General features: G+C 37.8%; 1 protein-coding gene across 1 annotated transcript in view; it reads right to left on the bottom strand.

The window, feature by feature from the left end:
- Nucleotides 1-12,277, bottom strand: part of LOC149084380 (F-box only protein 9) — a 27,904-nt gene extending 15,627 nt beyond the window's left edge. The window contains exons 1-5 of the mRNA XM_089234768.1: nucleotides 12,121-12,277; nucleotides 10,013-10,279; nucleotides 8,109-8,166; nucleotides 7,862-7,942; nucleotides 1,168-1,198 (exon numbers count right to left, since the gene is read on the bottom strand). Coding sequence (XP_089090894.1) covers nucleotides 1,168-1,198; nucleotides 7,862-7,942; nucleotides 8,109-8,166; nucleotides 10,013-10,279; nucleotides 12,121-12,123 — 440 coding nt within the window. The 5' untranslated portion in view covers nucleotides 12,124-12,277. The remainder of the gene's footprint in view (nucleotides 1-1,167; nucleotides 1,199-7,861; nucleotides 7,943-8,108; nucleotides 8,167-10,012; nucleotides 10,280-12,120) is intronic.
- Between the last annotated feature and the right edge of the window lie 8,804 nt (nucleotides 12,278-21,081).

The raw sequence follows: 21,081 nt of genomic DNA on the forward strand, positions 1-21,081 counted from the left end.
TTTAAGACCATCCAGGAAAAAAAAGAAATTACAAATTTACAAATGAAATAGTTCTCGTGATTGTTTACATTTTATACAGGCATAGTACACATTCAATACATTTTAGAAATTATTTAGAGTTTTTGATTTTTCGGTGAAAGTATAGTTATCCTACATTGATGAATTTGATAATTTTCACCGTCACTCGACTGTATCAGCCTTTCGCTATAACTTTCTGATGAGAGATTATACTGACTTTATATTTATATTTCAGTTTCTGAATTTATTTTTCACAAGAATATTCCCTGCAGCTCCCAAAGCAGAATATTTTTTATTGTTCTGCAACCAGCCCTCGGCTGACTGGAAATGTTCTGCAGTAATAGTGTATTTTCTACATTTTTTCATTAAAATTCTTCCAAATTGTTCTACAGTAGAAGTGATTGTTCTGCAATGCACACCACAGATTTAAGCATATTCTGCTTTAGAGGCTGCAGCTTAACGCATGGGCTTCACCCGGGAACGGCCCACTGGTCTCAAGAGAAGCACCTTTGCAAAAATGAGATCCGATTGAAATTCATGAAAACAAGCTTTTCTTCTTTCTTTCAAACTGAGCACAACTCTGGTCTATTGTGATGGCCAATTTGCTATCAACTGAGTTGTGCTGGAAGTGTGAGTGTGTGTACCTATCTGTCTGAGTGCGTATCCAGTGTAGTGTCTGATATTCCAGTGCTGCCATCTATACTCTAAATTGTGAGTAAAGTGTAATGATTTGATATCTGTATTGTTATAGACCTATTGCTACATGTGGTGAGACTTTTTAACGGAGAGATTGGCTCTCATTCATGCCTCGAAGTTGAGAAACACAGAAAACAAACTTCAGCCAACCACCACTGTACCACCGGTAGGGTTTGAGCCTGGGTCCTTGCAACATGAGTGTATCACTATGACCACTCAACCACCACAGCAGCTATAAAAGTGAGCATGTAAATTGGTAAGCAAGCATTTTTGGCCAGGTAGGGCCTCAGAAAACTCACTTGGCCCGGGGGCCCATGATGCTTGTAAGATGGCTGTGTCCATGACCAGTATTTGATGCATGCGTTGATTGAAAGGAAGAAAACCAGGAAAGTGAACACTACACACCTTCTCATTTTTACAAACTACAAAAACACAAAAAAACTATGTAATTACCTCTCATCGGAATCATCTGTATATGAATTACCTAGAAAATATTGAACACAAAAAGAGAAAAAAATTAATACATGCTAAATGCTTCCATATAGGCCTATTTGCCAAATTTAAAACTGAAATCCTTATAGTTGCAATATTATTTTTAAAAAAAAGTTACCATGTTTTTGAGACAATGGCTACAAAGTGCATTGTCCAATAGGTTTACGTTGCCTTATCAAATCAAGAAAAGATTTTTTTTATAGGCAACTATGATCATTATGAGGTATGATTATTATTATGATAATGCATTCATTACCCTCTGTCAGCAAAAGTCAACAAAACTCTGACCTCCTCTCCTGCCGCATACTAGATTCAGAGGTGTACACGGGGAGGGGGCATGAGGGGTGGCTTGTTTCCTCCCCTCCCAACATGATCAAAAAATAAAATATCAAAAGAAAATAACTTTGTATGTTGGTATAATAAATGTATGTTAATTTCAATGTTGTTTGAAGGTTAATAACTCAAAATTTCTAAGAAATTCATTTTGCCCCCTTCCCCCCCAAAGGTCAATCCTGCATATGCCCTCGGACTGGGATTGCCGTTCAAGAATATATGTAGTGAGTCTGTGACCACCACTATCTGACACTCTGTGATTAACTTTGCCATGAATGCACTGGGATAATTTTTCACATGATAATAAACTGAACAGTAAATACTCAATAATCCAGTCTCGAAACTTCGAAGTTTCAGATAGTGTTAAAAATTTTTTGAAATCCCTTCTAAAAAGCTTGTTTCTACCAGAGAACAAGTTTGTTTCATTTCATCCTTACTATGAATGAGAGTAATTTCAAGATTTTAAAGGGTGGGCTTAATCCCTAACAGGGGTCTTTGGTGGGACGCCCCCCCCCCCCCCATGCCAAAATTTATCACAGGCCCTTTCATAGAACATTTATAATGGGGGAAAAACATTCACATCAGGTTTCTCAGGACTGGAGCCACATCAGCCTTCCTTAAAAAGAGGCCATTGGTCTTGGAAGCATGTAATGAATTAAGTCGTTATATTAAGGGCAAAACAGGTAAAAGTAAGTAACTCCCTAATTCCCTCCCCCCAAGGTTATTTATTACTTTTCGGATAACCCAAGTTTTCAGTAATCCAAGGTGGTCTTGGTCCCGTTCAACTTGAAACATCGAGACTCTACTATATATTTTTAGTTTGTATTTTAAGTTTTGAGCATTAATTAATGGTGTGGTATAAATTGTTGTTGCTAGTTGGTGTGAACATTCTTTATCATGGTTTCCGCTAAATTCCAGAGATGTTAAGCACTGTCATATCAAGGTAGTTGCTTAAAAACAACCATTTGAGTAATTGGGGTAATTCCTTCCTATTCTGCTATCGGTGTGGTTTTTTAGAATTATTGCGGATGTGTTTGGTCTTGACTATATCGTAAGGTAAGCCCACACATCACGTGTGGTGTTCAAGTTTTGCAGTTGAATAGTAAATAAATACTACCACTATATGCACCTCATACACAACGAATCAGCACATGCTAGAATATGTATTCTGAGTGCATGTGTGGCTCTAACGCATTTATGTTGTCAGGATGCGCTTGTTTCATGTTTGTGCTTCCATCTGTCTTCCATTTTCTGAAGTAAAGATGGAAATGTTGAATTTTTATGTTATATCAGTATCGTGTTGCAGGTCTGCCTGCTCTGCTGAGAGACTTTTCAAATGGAAAACTGACCCGTATTTGTAGCTTGAAATACCAGACAAACATCCTCCCTAGCCCATCAATCTATCCACCCCACCTGACCAAACATGAGAACTTTTTTTTGGAGTATATGGGGGTAAACAAAAAACTATATATATAGTAAACACAAAATAATGTAAAAATTAAACATCTGTGGTAAGCACAATGCACGTAACAGTCCAAGTACATATTTATGAAAAAGGGTGGGGGGAACATCAATGGAAACCAACTTCAGCCAACCATCAATGTGCAGTGGCGTATTTACGGGGGCTTAGTGGGCTCTAGCCAAGGGCAGCAAGTTCAGAAAGGTAGCAAATTTGAGGAATGCGTAACCAAGAAAATTTATAGAATGGGAGAAGGGCAGCTAAATTTGTATAACCCTCAGTAAATCTGCATCTACTCTGACAGCAAAGAACTAGGTCAGTGAGTGACCAAAATAACGACACCTAGAGAGCTTGCAAGCACCTGAGTGAGCAAAGGAGTGACTTGGAGAGTGACCAAGCATGTGAACAACCAAATGAGTGACTTACAGGGCGACGGACCAGGTCAGTGAGTAAGCTTAAGCTAGAATGTGTGCAAATATGCTACGTAAGTGACCAAAACAGCATGCAAGCATATGAATGATGATTAAAAGAGTGACTTTAGAGACACAGGTGTACTTTCAAGATTGGGGGAGGCAAGTGGGTTACAGCACAGGGTGGTGAATTCGAGGAAATTTTAGTCAAGAAAATTAGGCTAGAATGGGAGAAGGGCGAAATTTGTGTAGCCCACGTGTAGTAAAACCATAAATGCTACTATGCCGTCAACAAGGTTCGAACCTGGATACTCAGGACAAAAGTCTAGCATGATGCCCTCACAACTACACAGCAGCCAGTAAATAAATTATGTCATTAGATGTCATTAAGAATATTTAGTATATTCATAAAGGGGGATTGATGACGTAATCATCGTTTATACCCCTCCCCCTGTCATCAAAAGTCGGCAAATCTGAAATCCCCCCACCTCTATGCTGATTTAATACTTAAATGGACCTAAGAGCCGTTCAAATTAGGCAGGTTTTCAGATTAATGGGGTTCTAGTGTACTCAATAGAACATGTAGAAAGGTTTTCTTTCTTTTTATATGCCAAACACTGAGAATGCATTTTACACTTTTCAAATGCAAAAGACATAATTGTAAATACAGTGTCAGAAGATATGGTTTACTCTCCTCCTCCCATTATAACCTAACCGTAATGTAACAAGGTATATGAAACCAATATTTATTGATTAAGTAAAATAATGGTAGACACAAAGTATCCAATTCTGCAGTTGTAAAAAACAGATGGCAGCATGAACACGAAACAATCGCAACTTGACAACATAAATACATTAGGGAGGACACATACACTCAGAACACACATTCTCTCTGGCATGTGCCAATTCGTTAGAAATTCCGTAGAGAAATGTGTATGAGGTGCATTGTACACATACGAGGTTAAGTAGTAGTAGTGGATGTAAAAAACACTAAAAATGTGCATGTACCAGGGTTGGTAAAAAAACCAAAAAACCGGGGTTTTTTGGTTTAAACCAGGTTTTTTTGGTTTAAACCGGTTTTTTTGTTTTAAATAGTATTAACATTAAAAACGATGAAATTTCTGAAAAATCATTCAAACTTCCAATAATTAAGTAACACTATTCCCATGCTAATTAATCAATAAATATTTATTACATTTTAACAAAATTCAACTTTTGCAATTTAATTATTTTTTGCTTAACTCAATGGATTACTTTGTGTGTTTGAAAATTCTTTTAATGTTATTATTAATCATATAATATATAAAAGTTTTTCTCCAGTTACTTTCAGTATACTTAATTAGGAAGCTATTTTGCAAAAAGTAATAAAAATTAGGTGAATATAATGTATTTAATGAAGCATAAATAATGCAGATTAATTAACAATAATTTATGATATACAGAGTGATTATAACTAAGGTTCTGATTTCAAAACTGTAAAAAAAGAACAATTGTCAGAATGACTTGAAAGTTGACGAATATTCCCGAAAAAATGCAATTTTATTTGGTAAAGGGGAAAAAATACTTAAAAATGTAAAATTAATGACATCATCCAACATGTGGGAAATTCGCTCGCAGAATGGAAACGATAGCCAGTCATGGCAGAATGATACCTTAATTATAGCATTTCACGATTTCATAATTCATGGAAACATCACAAAAAACGAAGTAATTGAACAAATAACTACAACTTACTTAAATGTTAAATATGTTGTCCATCGCGTGTTCTGGCTATGAGAGGTTGAAAGCACAAAAATTCTTGTTCAACAACAGAATCGGAGTATGCCAGGGTCATAATGTGGATGTGCTTGCAATTCAGCTTTATTAAACCAAACGTACGCCCCCCCCCTACCCGTTAATATTCCTGAGGAACTTCTAATATATAGGGAATGTGCTGGAGAATGCAATTCACCAAAGTTTGGTGAATTGAACAGACATAAATAAATCGTTACTAAGACAACACAGGCATACGTTCTCATTTTGGAGGTTTCATAATCCGATAGCCCCAGGTGTATCACTCACATACAGAATTTGACTTCAAACCATTCAACTTCAACTCAATAACCGTTCTTCCAATCCTTTTTTTTATTGCCGACTGTGCATGCCCTTTCCGTATTTCCTAATCTTATAGTCTCTTCAGACATAAATAAATCGTTACTAAGACAACACAGGCATACGTTCTCATTTTGGAGGTTTCATAATCCGATAGCCCCAGGTGTATCACTCACATACAGAATTTGACTTCAAACCATTCAACTTCAACTCAATAACCGTTCTTCCAATCCTTTTTTTTATTGCCGACTGTGCTATAAATCTAGCCACTGTTTATAACATTTTGAGGTACCCCCACAGCCAGAAGTTGCAAGGGTTAAGGTGCATCCTTTCAAAATGGGTCTTCAGCAGCTGCTTTGCTGGTATTGCAATATGCATCTTGATAGAAGTTCTATCCACACACTGATGCTGTGGAAGTGTCGAAATGATGTGGTTGCACAAAATAGATTATACTGTTGGCCAAGTACAGCATCATTTACTTGCACATTTTGCACTTTTTTCTTTTGTGAAAGAAACGTCCATTGCTTCAGGAGTATCCATGCAAATTTTCAAGTCATTCTGATCAGTACTTATTGTATAGTTTTGGAATCAAAACTTAAATTATAATCACCCTGTATATAGCTGATTATTTTTCTTAAATCTGTTACTACTATACAGTAGAACCTTGATTAACTGGGCTTAACAGTGTGTGTGTGTGAAAGTATAAAAAAAACAACTATTGAATATTAAGACAGAGATATACAGTAAGAGATGTGCTACTTCTTATGGGAAAGAAAATGAAAATGTATGTGAGGTAATGTAACTAGTACACTAGTCTTTGTCCTTTAAGGACAGCTGGTGTGTTTATTGGATTATAGGACCACCTGCCCCTAACATGATGGTGTCACTACTGTAGCTGCTTCTTTGTCAAGGGAAAAAGAAACCCTGTGAGATAATACACCACTACATTTAGATGTGTGATGAATTTGCTAAAGATAGAGCATCAGAATGTAGCCAAAGGTTAGAAAATGTTGTAAGAATGAGAAATTTTGGCTTTTATATATAACTTTAAATAACTAAGATACTTTAAATGAAAAATATATATATATTCTGGCCTCTTTTATGAGACTTTTTGAAAAAAACCACTTATGAAATCTTATGTCATTTAAAGATATACCATCAGAATGTACCCCAAGGATATAAAATGTGGTATAAATGAAGCATTTTGGCTAATAATGAACCAATATGATATTTTTCAAGGAAAAAAATGATATTTAGGCAACTTTTATTTGATTTTTTGAAAAAAACCACTTGGTTAAAACCAACGTGGTTTAAACCAAACAACCCTGGCATGTACTAAGGATCAATTGAATTCACAGCTGTGTGTAAACAGTAAATTTCCTTTGCAAATTAAATTTTACAGGTCGTAGAGGCCTGACCATGGTCTGGGAAATTCTCTTACAGCAAGTTACCTACAAGTGGCTAAACTTCTGAAGTAGGACTATCCTAACACCATCATGAGAGGGACCCCTTGGCAGATCAATGTGCCAGGGCCTCTTATAAGTCTGACTGTTTAACTGTTATGTAAGATCATCAGAGGTTTTCTTTCATGTACCACGAGATTCCAGGGCTGTGCCCCAATGAGCCCTAAAATTATGGGGTTTTTTCCTACTTTTCTACGACTTTATATGTTGAAAGGCTGTAATGGAATCAAAAAATTTTGTGTCTCATTCAGACTTTGATTTACTTATCCTATAAAGATCTAGGCAAAAACAGACCTCCTAGTCACCATGGCGACCTGTCAAGGTCTGTACTAGATTATTTTTATATATACAGAGTGTCCTAAAACTCTGCCACCAAAATTAGGAAAGGGACACTGTACGTGTCAAGACTGAAAAAAATTTTGGAAATGGAACCTATTGTTTCGGTCCACTTATTCAGGGATATACATGCATTGCCACACTGCTTCAGAAGTCATCAAAATATGCCAACCTTACTAACATCACGAGGAGTGAGAAGAAAATTTCATACATGGTGCGAGGAAGGGGAGGGGGGGACTGTCCTTCAAGTTGGGACTGTCATAGCGGGTGGGGAAAATATCATGCATTTTTTTCTCTAACGGTATTGTGTATATGTCTGGGGGGAATATTTTCCTCTCAGGATTACTGTAGAACTCCCCCCCCCCCCCCCATTTTTGGTGCCAGTAGCTGAAATTGCATGTAAATATATGCTAATAGAAAAAAAATCTGTTTGCAACCCTATGTTCAATCGAAAGAAAATTGTCTTGACACGTACTATAACCCTTCTTGTTTTTGAGTTCTGAGATTGCCTGTATGTAACATGAATACACAATCATCATCCAGAAAAGTAGATTCTCACTTACTCGTGTGATCATTGGAGTATTCTGAAATGCGGAACTCTATGTCTGGCACTAACTGCACAGCTCTTCTGTAATATGATATTGCTATAAGAGAGGAAAAGAAAATGCCTCATAAAACTTAAAATATAAGAATATAAATGCAAATGTGATGGTGTTTTCTCTCAATAAAACAAATATTCACATCACTCAAAGAAAGTTCACGTAATAAGGTAGATTGTTATAATCGGAATAAGGGATTGCAGAAACTCACCATTTTCAAGCTGACCAGCTTTCTCAGCTTGTACCCCACAGAGGAAGAGCGTACGAGCCTGGGGATAAAATATACATATATACAGTAAAACGTTTTTTCAACAGAACCTGTATTAAGCAGAAACCTGTCTTTAATGAAAAAAAATCATGGTCCCTTGATTTTAATGCCAAAATGCACATTAAAAAACCTGGATTAAACGGAACCTGTCTAATGCGAAAACGGAAAGGAAAATTGCACCCTTTAACAGAAAATTTCACACAAACACTTCTGCTGTTTCGTGACCAATTTGACCAAAGGATCATCAAAAATATTAATTATGCTATCAAAATTTTTAATGCAATGACTGCTTACCAATATGAGTTCTACTTCACCCACCCTTCGTTTGGTAAAAACTGTTACCGTACTCAATGCTGTGGTTTTTGAAAAGCTACATGTAGTGAAACAGTTGCTTTCTGAAACTGTAGCAATCAGTATAATGGTTAGATTTTCAAATGATATAAAATGACTTACAAAATTGTATGGAAACTGGTTTCCGTGATCGTAAGTGCTGAGCAGGGCCAGAATCAGGAGGGGGGTAGGGCAATTGCTCGTTAAGCAAAATTTAGGAAGTGGCAAATTTTACGTTGGAAAATCAAATTTTTTTAGCGGTTGGAGAAACGAAATTATGTTGCTCCCCCACACACACACACAAAAATCCTGGTTACATCCCTGGTGCTAAGGATTACATAAATATAGATGACAATGTACAAACTGAACCTGACACGACAGATATTGACACCCTCATTGAGAGTTTCAGAGAAAGTCAAAAAGAACGTAAATGTAATCATTTCAGATGAACAGTGTGGGGGCGGTTTCATAAAGATGCTGTGAAAACCTAAATATTTAGTAATTATAGAGTAAATAATGCACATTACTTTATTTTATGTACATTTAAATTAATTAGTTTATTTTCAATTATTTATTTTTATTATACTGTACTTCAAGTGCTACATAATTTTATACAATATGTCAATTGAACTGCTATTACGTGAAAACCTGTGTTCAACGGAAAAAACTCTTGGTCCCTTGCGATTCTAATGAAGACAGGTATTACTGTGTATATATATATATATATATATATATATATATATATATATATATATATATATATATATATATATATATATATATATATATATGTGTGTGTGTGTGTGTAATTAATGCTTACACATGATCAAAAAAATTGCAGCATATATGAGTGATTTAAAGAGGGACATATCAAGTGTGCAAGCATATGAGTGATCTAGAAAGGGAGGTGCTAGGTCGGTTAGCAATTAAAAAAGTGGCATAGAATGTGTAAATATGGAAATGATATATATATAGTGAAAATATAAGAGTGATGTAGCAAGTATAAATATGGGAGAGTAACATAGAATGCGTAAATGTATGCAAATATGGAAGTGGCACAGAGAGTGCGTAAAAATAGGGGTGGTATGGAAAGAGCATATATGGGAGTGATGTAGAGTGTAAATATGGGGGAGTGATGTATAGAGTGTGTAAATACTTCAGTGATATAAAGAGTATATAAATATGGGAGAGTGACATAGGAAGTGTGTAAATATGGGAGTGATGTTAAAAGTGCATTATGGCGTATAGAATGTGTAAATGCGTGTGAAGTGACATAGATAGAGTGCATTATGGCGTATAGAATGTGTAAATGCGTGTGAAGTGACATAGATAGAGTGCATTATGGCGTATAGAATGTGTAAATGCGTGTGAAGTGACATAGATAGAGTGCATTATGGCGTATAGAATGTGTAAATGCGTGTGAAGTGACATAGAGTGTTTAAATAGGCAAGTGACAGAGTGTGTAAATAGGCACGTGACAGAGTGTGTAAATAGGCAAGAATGTGACTACAAAATACCTGATCTTCAGTCTTCTGGGAGATATCTGACAGTTTATCCAGACTCGAATCCCTCTCTTTGCCCGGAGATGTTTCAATCTCCCTCTTCCATCTGTGCCGGAAAGCATCCAGTTCATTTATGATATTGTTGTCGTTATGAGATGACGGTTCTTCGTCCTGAGCTTCTCCAGTCTCCTCAGAGTTCAAAGAAGTGGACCCACTGGCAACTGCATTGCTAGAATTTGTACTTTCTGCCTTTGAAGATGATGACGGACAGTTGTTCACATCCTAAAATTAACGGAAAAAAGAAATTCAGATACCATTGTAACACACCATATATATAGCCTGCACACCAAAACAAAATTATTTCGTTACTATGCAATTTATTACTAATCTTCTATCTCCTGAAGCGAAAGATTTATTATTTAGATGATGTACTTGTGAGCCTGAATCTGAACCAGCATTTAATGAAATCCACAAATTTTTCAGAGCATCCCCGAAATAACTTCTATATATTTGACAAATTCTGAAATGAAACCTCTGTACAATGAACTGGTATTCAAAAAATTTTACAACAATACCCTGATATAACAAACTCTCATTTAACAAATTTTACTAACACACCCAATGCAATTAAATTCTATTTAACAAATTTCACTATCATACCGAGATGAATGTTGAAATGAAAGCGGTCTATGAAAGAATTAGTCGGTGAATGAGATGCTACTAGGTGTCATGTTGGAAATGTTTTTGTACATAACAATTTTCGAAGATACCAGGCACTGCTCGAAGACGATTGTATGTCAGGAGAGTGAATTGTGTAAGTTCTTTGAATCATCCCATATTTTATGACAGACAAAACTTTCCATATTATTTGGTTCTTGGGAGGAGCGATCGTTTCTATCCCCCTCCCCCCTCCTCTGATCTGCACCTGAACGAAGGCAGCATCTTCAACTGCAAATGGATCAGACGTGTATTTGCCACTGAAAAGGAAACAGAGGCAGACATCTTCAGTTATGAATGGAGCAGACAGATATTTTGGTCTTTGAACGTCTTTAGCTGCGAACAGAGCAGAGGCAGGCAGATCCAGGGGGAGGGGTCAGAGAAGCAACTTAATGTGTGGGTGCTTGTATTTTACAAATGAAAAAGTGTCTCAGGCTACTTAGATGATCTAAAACAGTGTGTCGTCTCAAATCACTTAAAAGTAAAATCACTGTAAACGTCCTGCGGGTTGATGAAATGCTCAAACTGCGCCGTGAAAGACTTAAGTTATCTGGGAATGCGCCACAGGCCATCTACATGATGTGGAACTGCATTGCGGTCAGGTAGGGATCCAGAACACTGTGGTGGGAAGGGGTGAAATGTGCGAGTTAGTTTGAGTGATCCCCATATATATATATTTTACAAAATAAAATTTTCCCATATTATAGAGCTCTTGGTAAGGATGGTAGTTTCCACATTCCTCCTCTTCGGATCCATGCCTAAGTGAAAGTAGACATCTTCGGCTCTGAATAAAGCCGAGATAGACATCTTCAGACTTGAATTGAGCGCAGGCAGACAACTTCAGCTGCGAATAGAGCGGAGGCAGGTGGATCACGGGCGATGTGTCAGAAATGTGACTTATTGTGCAGGTGCATCGGATAATCATGTATTTTATGGGACTGACAAATTTCACTCCCCATTATCCGGTTCTTGGGTGTGGCGATCGCCCTCTTTTGGATCCGCGCTTGACCGCGGGTCACTTCAGTGATCTGGAAATATACCACGGGACACTCGAGTGGGAAATTGGGTTCGAGGTCACCGGCCACATTTGGCCCGCGGGCCATGGGTTGAACATGTATGCTGTACCTACTTTTTACGCACCAGTGTGACTATTTAATATAAAAAAAACAAAAAAGAATAGTTGAATGAAAATTGAAATAAAAGCAGTCCAAGAAGGAATTAATCGATGAATGAGGTTCTCGCAAGGCGTCATGTCGGAAATGTTGAACACATAATGCATTTTAATGCTGATCATGTTTGTAAACAAAACATCAAAACCGTAGGTGGGTGTTTGCGTGTTTATAGCAAGGAACAATAAAGATGAGAGGAGGGGGAAAAGAAACCACGTGGATGAGGAAATTGTTTACCATATTTTTTTTATTTTCTTTCTTTTCGACGAATCAATGATCGTGTTCAAACGTCAAGTTCTCGGTCAGAGTTGAATCTAATGAAGCGACAGCAAAAACGCAATGCATCCTCCACGGCCGCCATTTCTCAACCTACTGGATGGCCTTGAAATCAAAACCAATTTCGGCTTCCCATTTAAGTGGGTACTACTGAATACTATCGAGAACGTAATCGATTCAAATCTGACCATATTTCTTAAATATAATTACACATATCACTCTTCCGTGGTTTCAGACGCTTTGAAACCATAAGCGGCTCATCACGGGAAAACCAGTTTTCCGTTCATTGCGACGTCAAAATAGGATTAAAGCCGGGTTTTCCTAGGAGCAGGTTTTCTGTGCCGCGTGCAACGTGAATCACCCAGCGCGACACGCCGTCCACTCACCAATAAGAAAATCAGTATGGCTGTTTTCCTACAGAGCGCAACGCCGCTCACGACAGCGCTTTACGTCGGGCGTGATTGGCGGACTGCTTCTGGAGGAGCGCGCCTCCAATACGTTAGAAGTTCCTATGGAATCAACGTGGAGGCGCGTCGGGTTTTCATGCTTCTGGAGGAGTCAAATGCTTCGTGCACAGCGCGTTTTGCTTATGTTCTCTTCACTCTTGTGTGTTTTCTTCCCCTTCCCATCAAACCGGAACATGCAGACGACAGAGTAGCTGATGACAAGGCCATATACTATATAGCCGTCATATAATACGGTATAGCCGTCCTGATCTGATGCGTTTCGCCAGGAAAACACAAACGCGTAGCGTGATTATGTAACACGTTTCCTGCCGGCGCGAAATGGTCTAACTCGGTTCATGCGGTGCAAAAAACCTATTCCTAGGAAAACCCGGCTTTAAGAGCATAAGGAGCCATCAAATACAAAGTACCTAGAATGAAGCAGACGACAGCAAGAAGTTTTCGTTCACAACAGCTCCCTACAGCCGGGTTTTCTTAGGAGCAGGTTACCTGCAGCGTGGAAACGCTGATTGGTTATCGAAGTGCAATATTCACATTATATTTGAGATATCTGAATTCAAAAATCGGAGAAAAGTTGGAAAAGAAGCGTTGTCCGTTAGTTTTTGTTGGCTTTTTTCCCCCCATTTTTCCTCTGGTTTTCGAATTCAAATATCTCAGTAAATACTTGGAAACAAGAAAATTCCTATTAATTAAACTGCTTTTGTTCCTTTCATTTTTGTTCTTTTCCCTATGATACTTTTATATTGAAAGCTACATAATAAAAATGTAAAAGTAGTATAGATCCCGCGCTTCTCAACCTTTCTTGACCAACGGAGCCCTTTCCGGTGTATAATTTCTATGGCGGAGCCCCGTAGGCCGATTTTAATAAGCATTAAAAATATTAATAATTATTTTTTTCAAATTTACTGGGTTTTTTTCCCTCGAGCGGCTGCGGAGCCCCTGGGAGTTCACACGGAGCCCTTAGAGCTCCGGGGAGCACCGGTTGAGAACCGCTGGTATAGATTATGTAAAAAATTCTTTCAAATGTTAATTTAGTATTTGAAAGGTTAGAATAATACGTATTTTACAATATTTGGCAACTTTGGCAGGGTCATGCTGGAAAATGTGCGTGCATGTGTTGCGAACATCGAGCTTATATTACTGGAGGGAGTATTACTGCTCGCGAGCAACGGGTTGAAGATACCTGCTCTAGGGAGTATTGGTTGTACAACATTCACAGTATTGGTTGTTTTTTTTAAGCTTCATAAAATATCTTCTATTAAACTTCTATAGTGTAATCCCAGTTTTAGATCCGGGTGGGTTTAAATGTTTAAATTTTCGATCATAAATTGTTGGAAAAAAAATAACTAAGTGAGAAAATAATGAATAAATTTGTAGGAGAGAATGAGTCTCCCTGTATATTGTAATAATCCTGCTAATATAAACTAAATGAGTAAAACTAAATATATAAGTGATTGTGTAATTCAGGGGAGATTTATTGTATTAAAATTCAATCTTCAACCATTGGTAAGATCGAACTTTCAGTTGGGGAGCGAATATGAAGGAGAGGATGTAAAATATTCACTGGAGAAGCACAGGTTTCTTGTGAGGAACTGGTATATGGGAGGAAGAGGGGTTTTTTTTCCTGTGCGGTCTTCTTCCCGTGGTTTTTTTAGGAGGGAGACAACTCTCTCGTCGGTGTGGTAACCTGGGAAGAATTTCCAGAACCACGGATATTCTTCACAGACCAAACGCCGTCTCCCACGTAAAGAGGTCTTATTGATGGATCTGTCGAATTGAATCACACCAAAGAGTGTAGGGTCGGATCTTTTTATGGAGCTATTAGAATTTGGAGTAGTCAAGTACGTACAGTGGTGAGGATAATGTGGGAAATTCTATCAGAGGGAAGCAGTGCCGAGAAAGAAGATAACGGGCGAGGAAGCTGGTGGGACATTCCTTATACGTATACTCCACTGTGGTTGTCTTTGGTGTTTTTTTGGAAGACGAGTTCTCTGATCGGTGAGTGTGATTACTCGAAGAATATATCTGGAACCACGGAAATTCTGATTGGCCACTCGAACACCGTCTCTCTATAAAAAGCAGTCTTACATGCTAAATTAGAATAAATTAGTAGCTAATTCAGGGAGGGCAGGATCTGAAATCGAGTGTTTTCTTGATGGTGGCTGTTAACGGAAAGAAATTGATGAGTCAAGCAGTGAAAGAAAAATTAAGGCATTTTTGCAAAGCAAAATATTTGTACAGTAAACGATGAAAATACGTGTGCTTGACTAGGGTGACCGTATTTTTTCGAGAAAAATACGGGAAATTTGGTTCGTAAATACGGGACATCGCCAATTGTCGCCAAACAGATTGCCACATTACAGCGAAATTTCCAATGAGGTTTTTTTGGATCACGTGATATCTCCCTCTTTCTTTGAGGGACATACAAACCGTGTCCAAGGTAACCAATATATACGACGACTTCGTGCGCGACTCATGAGAGAAACAATTCTAGATTAAAGAAACGTAGAAATGAATCGTTTTATTTTGGGTGGGCGCTAGATATTTCGATTTTTTTTTTTTTTTGAACTTCAAATTACCGATCCGCTAGTTTTTGCTTCAAAAAATGCTTAATTAAAGCTGCGGGATTTCTTCAATGTACTCAAGTTATAACTTATAACGCAATCTATATATATAAAATTGATTTTCTGTGTGTGTGTCTGTGTGTGTGTGTGTGTGTGTGTGTATGTTCTCTATACAAATCTACAATTTTAGATCGATCGTCGCCAAATTTTGCATATATACCAAATGGGACCCGACTTGAACGATAGGCTACTTTAAAATTTCGTCAGACCAGGGCAAATGCCCCAAATGGGCAAAAAACCGTAGGGCAACAATGGTTTTTGGGCCTCAACAATCACTTTCCGAACGTTTACTTTGGTTACAGTTACAGTTGAATTAAGCAGGGCTATCGGCTGCAGAGACCATTCCCTGGCTGGGAGAGAGTAATGTGAGGTAGGTAATAAAATAAAGAAAATTGAAAATTCAAAACAACAGCAGTAGTAGATTACTACAAAAACAAAAAGAATGGAAATGGGATGATATGGAAAAGAAAACTTCAGATCTAGGGGACGATGCTAGATCACTTTTGTGAGTTATGAGATGTAGTCCCAGGATGAGTGTGTGTTTAGGTTGGAAAGGACCTCAAAACCAGAAAGAAATGTTAAATAAATCTTTTACTTAACGAAATGAATTTTTCGAAATGACAAATCGATATACGGAGGTTGGACGCCATGAAGGTAGGCCAAGATTTAATGGGAGGAGAGGACGCAAAAAAGGATGGAATGCGATGACGCATGAAGCGGGAGCAGTTGAAAAGAAAATGGGTCGCAGTTTCCGGAAGTTGGCAGTGTGAACAGAGAGGGCTGTTAACTTTTTTGATGAAAAACAAGTAAGCATTAAGAGGCGCTCTATCACAGATTAACTTGTAAAAGAGGCGTTCAAATTTTGAATTAGAGAAGAGATGAGAAATCTGATTACAACAGTTGAAGAAAATTTGAAAGTCAGGAATAGTGGAATTAAGCGAATCAGATGTATATTGACGAAATGAGAGTCGTAACATAGATCGTAGGTCCTCTGGATAAAGAGCCGGCGTGACGTACGGACTGGGAGAGGAGGAAAGCGAACGAACATAGCTGTCAATAGACTCGTTCAAATCTATCCCAGAATGTGCAGGGACCCAAATTAATGAGATATGGCTGGTATAAGAACAAACCATTAGAAGTTGGGAATAAAGGAGGTGGATGACTGTGGGAGAGTGACTGGAGAATTCATTAATCGCATGAAGAACTGATTTAGCATCCGAAAAAAGGACCACGGGTTGGCCCCTGGTGGGGATAAATGATCTCAAGCCCATAGTGATAGCTAGAGCTTCTCCTGTAAATATAGAGGAGTGAGAGTGAATCCACCATGCTCTCATACTATTCGTAGAGGGACGAAAAGCACCGCAGACAACATTAGAATTTTTAGACGCATCAGTAGCAATGATGATCGTTGAACGGTCTAAAGATTTCAAAAAATTTTGAAAGAGGATGTTGATTATATTCTTATGTCTATGTTGTTGAAAATCCAGGTCATCAGTGACAACCGAAATTTTGTTCGAAATCCAAGGATAGAAAGAGTAGATTGGTCTGAGAGTTTGGGAGAACGAGAAATTAAGGAAACTGAAAAATTGGGAAAGTCTGATTTTCAGTTTGGGAGCAATATGCGAAAAAATTGAATTGAAGTTATCAGCACAGCCTTGAGTAGGAGAAGCAGCAGCCTGAATACATGCAATACCATTTCTAAGAAGAAGAATTTCCTCCAGAGTGGGGAGTGCTAAAATGGTACGCATCTTGAGTATTCTAGTAGAAAGTGGTAGGCCCAAGGTAGCTCTCATTGCAGAATGATACATAGTATCCAATTTCGAACGGTTAGTTTTAGCTGCATTTAACCATACTATGGAACCATATCCTAAAAGAGCTGAAATGATGTTAATGAAAATAGGTTTCACAATAGAACAAGGAATATTTCTGGAAAAATGATGAAGAGAACGACAAATATTGAGAGTGAAAGTGCAACGAGATCTGAGATGATTAATTTGTTTTTTCCAGATTAAAGAACGGTCTAAATAAATACCTAGGACTTTAAGGTAGGGATCAAACGGGATACTATTTCCATTGATTTGGAAATTCGGAACATATGAAGTGGGATTCCGAGATAAAATCGTAAAACGAGATTTCGAAAGCGAGATGGACAGACCACTGTCCTCCGCCCACCTAAGGATACAATTAATTGCAGACATCATACGAGCTTCCATATAGGCTTCACAGTTAGATTTATACATGATGAAAATATCATCTGCATACACAAAAAGTTTAATGTCGGGCGGTAAGTAGGTGACGATATCAAGAGTGAAGAGAGAAAATAAGATAGGAGACAATGTTGAGCCCTGTAATAATCCTGAACAAGGTGAAAACTTATTGGATGTGCAACCACGCCAGTGAATGAAATGATCCCGTCCACCCAAATAATTAGATAACCAAAGTAAAAAGCGACCATTCAAACCCATTCTCGCCAGTTTATGTAACAAAAAAGAGTGTTGGGTTGAATCATATGCTTTATTGATATCAAAAGCAAGAAGATAACAGGTCTTAGATTGGCGGAAGGCATCTGAGGTATAAGAAACAATATCTCTGAGACAGGCCTCGGCAGAGGTTTTTGGACGGAAGCCGTAGAAGCAGTGCGGAAAAATTTTGAACCGTAGGCAAATCCAATTAAGACGAAACAGAATAATGCGTTCGAAAATTTTGTTTATGGAATTGATCAATGTGATAGGGCGAAAAGAACTCGGATGCGATGGGGATTTGCCAGGTTTTTGAATAAAAATAATTTTACCCTCTTTGAAAGAGTATGGAATTATGGCAGAAGTCCAAATCCTATTGAAGGCAGGCAAAAATTCCAAGCCTTTAGCAGGGAGATATTTAAAAGCGTGAAGAGGAATGTGATCAGGACCAGGTGCAGTAGATTTTCCGGATCTTATGGCTCTGCGAAGTTCCTGAAAAGAGAAATCCGCATCTAGACATTGTTGAAAACAATGGTGGGGACCAGTGAATTGATTCGGAGGAGGGAGGGAAATGTTTGGAAAATGAAAATTTTTTAGAATTGAAATCTGGTCCTCTGGACCCGTGAAGTCTCTGTGAGCAATGGAAAAAACTAGTCGGGAAGAATCAAAAGATTTCGAAGCCACATACCGGTTTCGCCTCAAAATAGAATATACAGCTGAAGGGGGAGAATGGGGCTTAACTTCAAAAGCCAGAAGTTTAAGACGAAGAGTACGCAGATGACGACGAAATTTAGCAGCACTCTGTTTGTACAAGATCCAGTTTGAATTAGATGGCGAAGAACGGAACTTTCGAAAGTTACGTTTTTTTTCAATGAGAAGAGATCGACCATCCTTATCCATTTTGATACGAGGGAATTTTTTACGAGGTTTAAGCGAAGTGTGCTTTGAAATAGAAGAGCGTAAAAAAGTATATAAGTCGTCAAAATTATCGGACGATGGGATATTTTTCAAGTCCGAGATAATTGAAGGCCAATGGGAATGACGAACCATTGATGAAGTATTACAGTTTATCGGAATAGAAAGCTTGATTGGAAGGTGGTCACTGTTCAGAAGACTGTCAGTCGGAGACCAGGTTAGAGTCCGATGAACATTTGGGGAGCTGAAACAAAAATCTAAAAATGAGTTGGTATTGGCACTATAATAAGTAGGGCAGGTAGGAATGGTGAAGCAAATATTATTTTGAAGATACCAGTTGTGAAGGGCAATACCAGCTGAAGAATTTACATTGCCACAAAAGTTCACATTTTTAGAATTAAAGTCACCCAACATAATATAATCGCAAGTCATCAAAGATATCACGTGGTTCAAAGGATCAATGTCAAAAGGGCCATCAGGACGGTAAATATTTGCAAGGCATAATGGATGATTATTTATAAAAATTTTAACACAGAGAATTTCAAAAGATACATCATTAGTGGCCCAAATGAGTTGAGATGAAAAATCAGACCTGATAGCTGTAATTAAACCACCACCGGAAGAATATGTTCTATCAGAACGGTATATATGGAAACCCGGAATAAAAAAGGATTGGTAATTAGAATTGAGCCAACTTTCCTGGATGCAAATGATGTCAAATTGATGAATAATATTACGAAATAAATTAAATTTGGAACGAATGCCACGACAGTTCCACTGCAAAATATTTAATCTTTGACTTAAAGACATGAAAAATAAAAATAAAGGCAGGACCAGCTTGGAATTCTGACAACAAAAGGTAATAAAAAAAAAGTGGCATGCATATGAATAAGAAAACTAATTAGGTATTACCTTTGGGAGGATAAAAACCCCCTAGAGTTCCGCCTGTCAGAAGACTCGAGGAATAGGAAGAGGATGGATCATTTTTATTTTTTTTTCTCGGCAACGTCCTGTCGTCCACCGTGGGACGGAGAGAGTCAATAACAGTCTTGATTACATCAGGCATAAGAGCAGACAAACAGTTCGAGACTGTTTCTTGTAGTTGAATTAACATTTCATTCAACAAAGCTTCTTTGATCTTTGTGATCTCACTCTGGATTAAACTGTGAATTTCTAATTTCAAAGATGCCAAGTCAACAGGAATCGTGGACATACTAGCTTTACTAGCATATGATTGAGGATGGTTAGGACGACACGCAACCCTGGCCTCTTGAAGAGTGACATGATTATTTGCCTTAAATTCATGCCCCTCCCCCCCCCCCGTATCTCCGCCCATGCTCACGGGATCTGTGAAAAGTATATTGTTCATTAAAAAAAGTAATTCATGATTTTCACTAGTTTTATTTTAATCCCTCACAATCCGTAAAAGAAAAAAAAAAAAAAAAAATATATATATACGATTGTATTAGGGCTGAGAATCGTTTGAAATTTTTTACTGGTTAATCAGTAAGTTTTAATCGATTAATCGAATATTTTTTGTAACCATATAATATTAATATATTAGGTGCTATAAAAATATATTTTATTCATTTCACGAACCTATCCGGCCGATTAAAACAAATATAGGAGTAGATCAAAAAATTAAGGTTTAATCGAATTGATCGAGTCGATTAACTCAACTAAAATTTTCAACTGCAATTAACAATTGATCGATTAACCGACCCAATTAATCGATTAATCACGCCAGTCCTAGATTTTAGCTTAAGGAAACAAACAGAAGTCCCGTTTTAGAATAAAAAAAACAATGATTAAACATTTTGCAACTAATTATGTAGGAAAGAAAAACAGTTGTCATGTTTCGCCAATATACGTTACTATATGTCAAAAGTGTGCAAGCATAGGAGTGACCAAAAGAGTGATCTGCAGTCAGTAAGTGACCTAAAGAGTGTGTGTGTGACCAGAGTTACTTGGAAAGTATGAAGCATAGGAGTGACCAAAAGAATGATCTGCAGTTTTGAGCAACCAAAAGCGTGACCTAAAGAGTGTGCGCATGTAAGTGACCAAAGGAGTTGCTTGGAAAGAGTGTAAGCATAGGAGTGACCAAAAATTACCTAGATAGCAAGGGATCAGGTTAGCGAGCAACCAAAAGTGACCTAGAGCATATGCAAACATGTGAATGACCAACAGAGTGACCTAGAGAGTAGTGATCTAGAGTCAGTGACCAAAATAGTTACTTAGAGAGAGTGTAAGCATGCGAGTGAACAAAGTGACTTAGAGGTAGAGGCACACTCACAGATGAGGGGGGGGGGGGTTCTAAGCGGGCTATGGCCGAGGTTAGAAAATTTGAGTGGTCATGGAAGTTAGACAAAATAGAACATGCCAAAATGGCCTTTGGACCTGTTTCTCTCTCTCTCTCATGCTCTATTAATAATCTTTTCAATAAAGACAAAAACATTCTCA

This window comes from Pholcus phalangioides, unplaced genomic scaffold (assembly GCF_987345545.1).
Source record: "Pholcus phalangioides strain wild (caught in Gottingen) unplaced genomic scaffold, Ppha-v1.0 ptg000008l_1, whole genome shotgun sequence".
NCBI classification, from domain to species: domain Eukaryota; kingdom Metazoa; phylum Arthropoda; class Arachnida; order Araneae; family Pholcidae; genus Pholcus; species Pholcus phalangioides.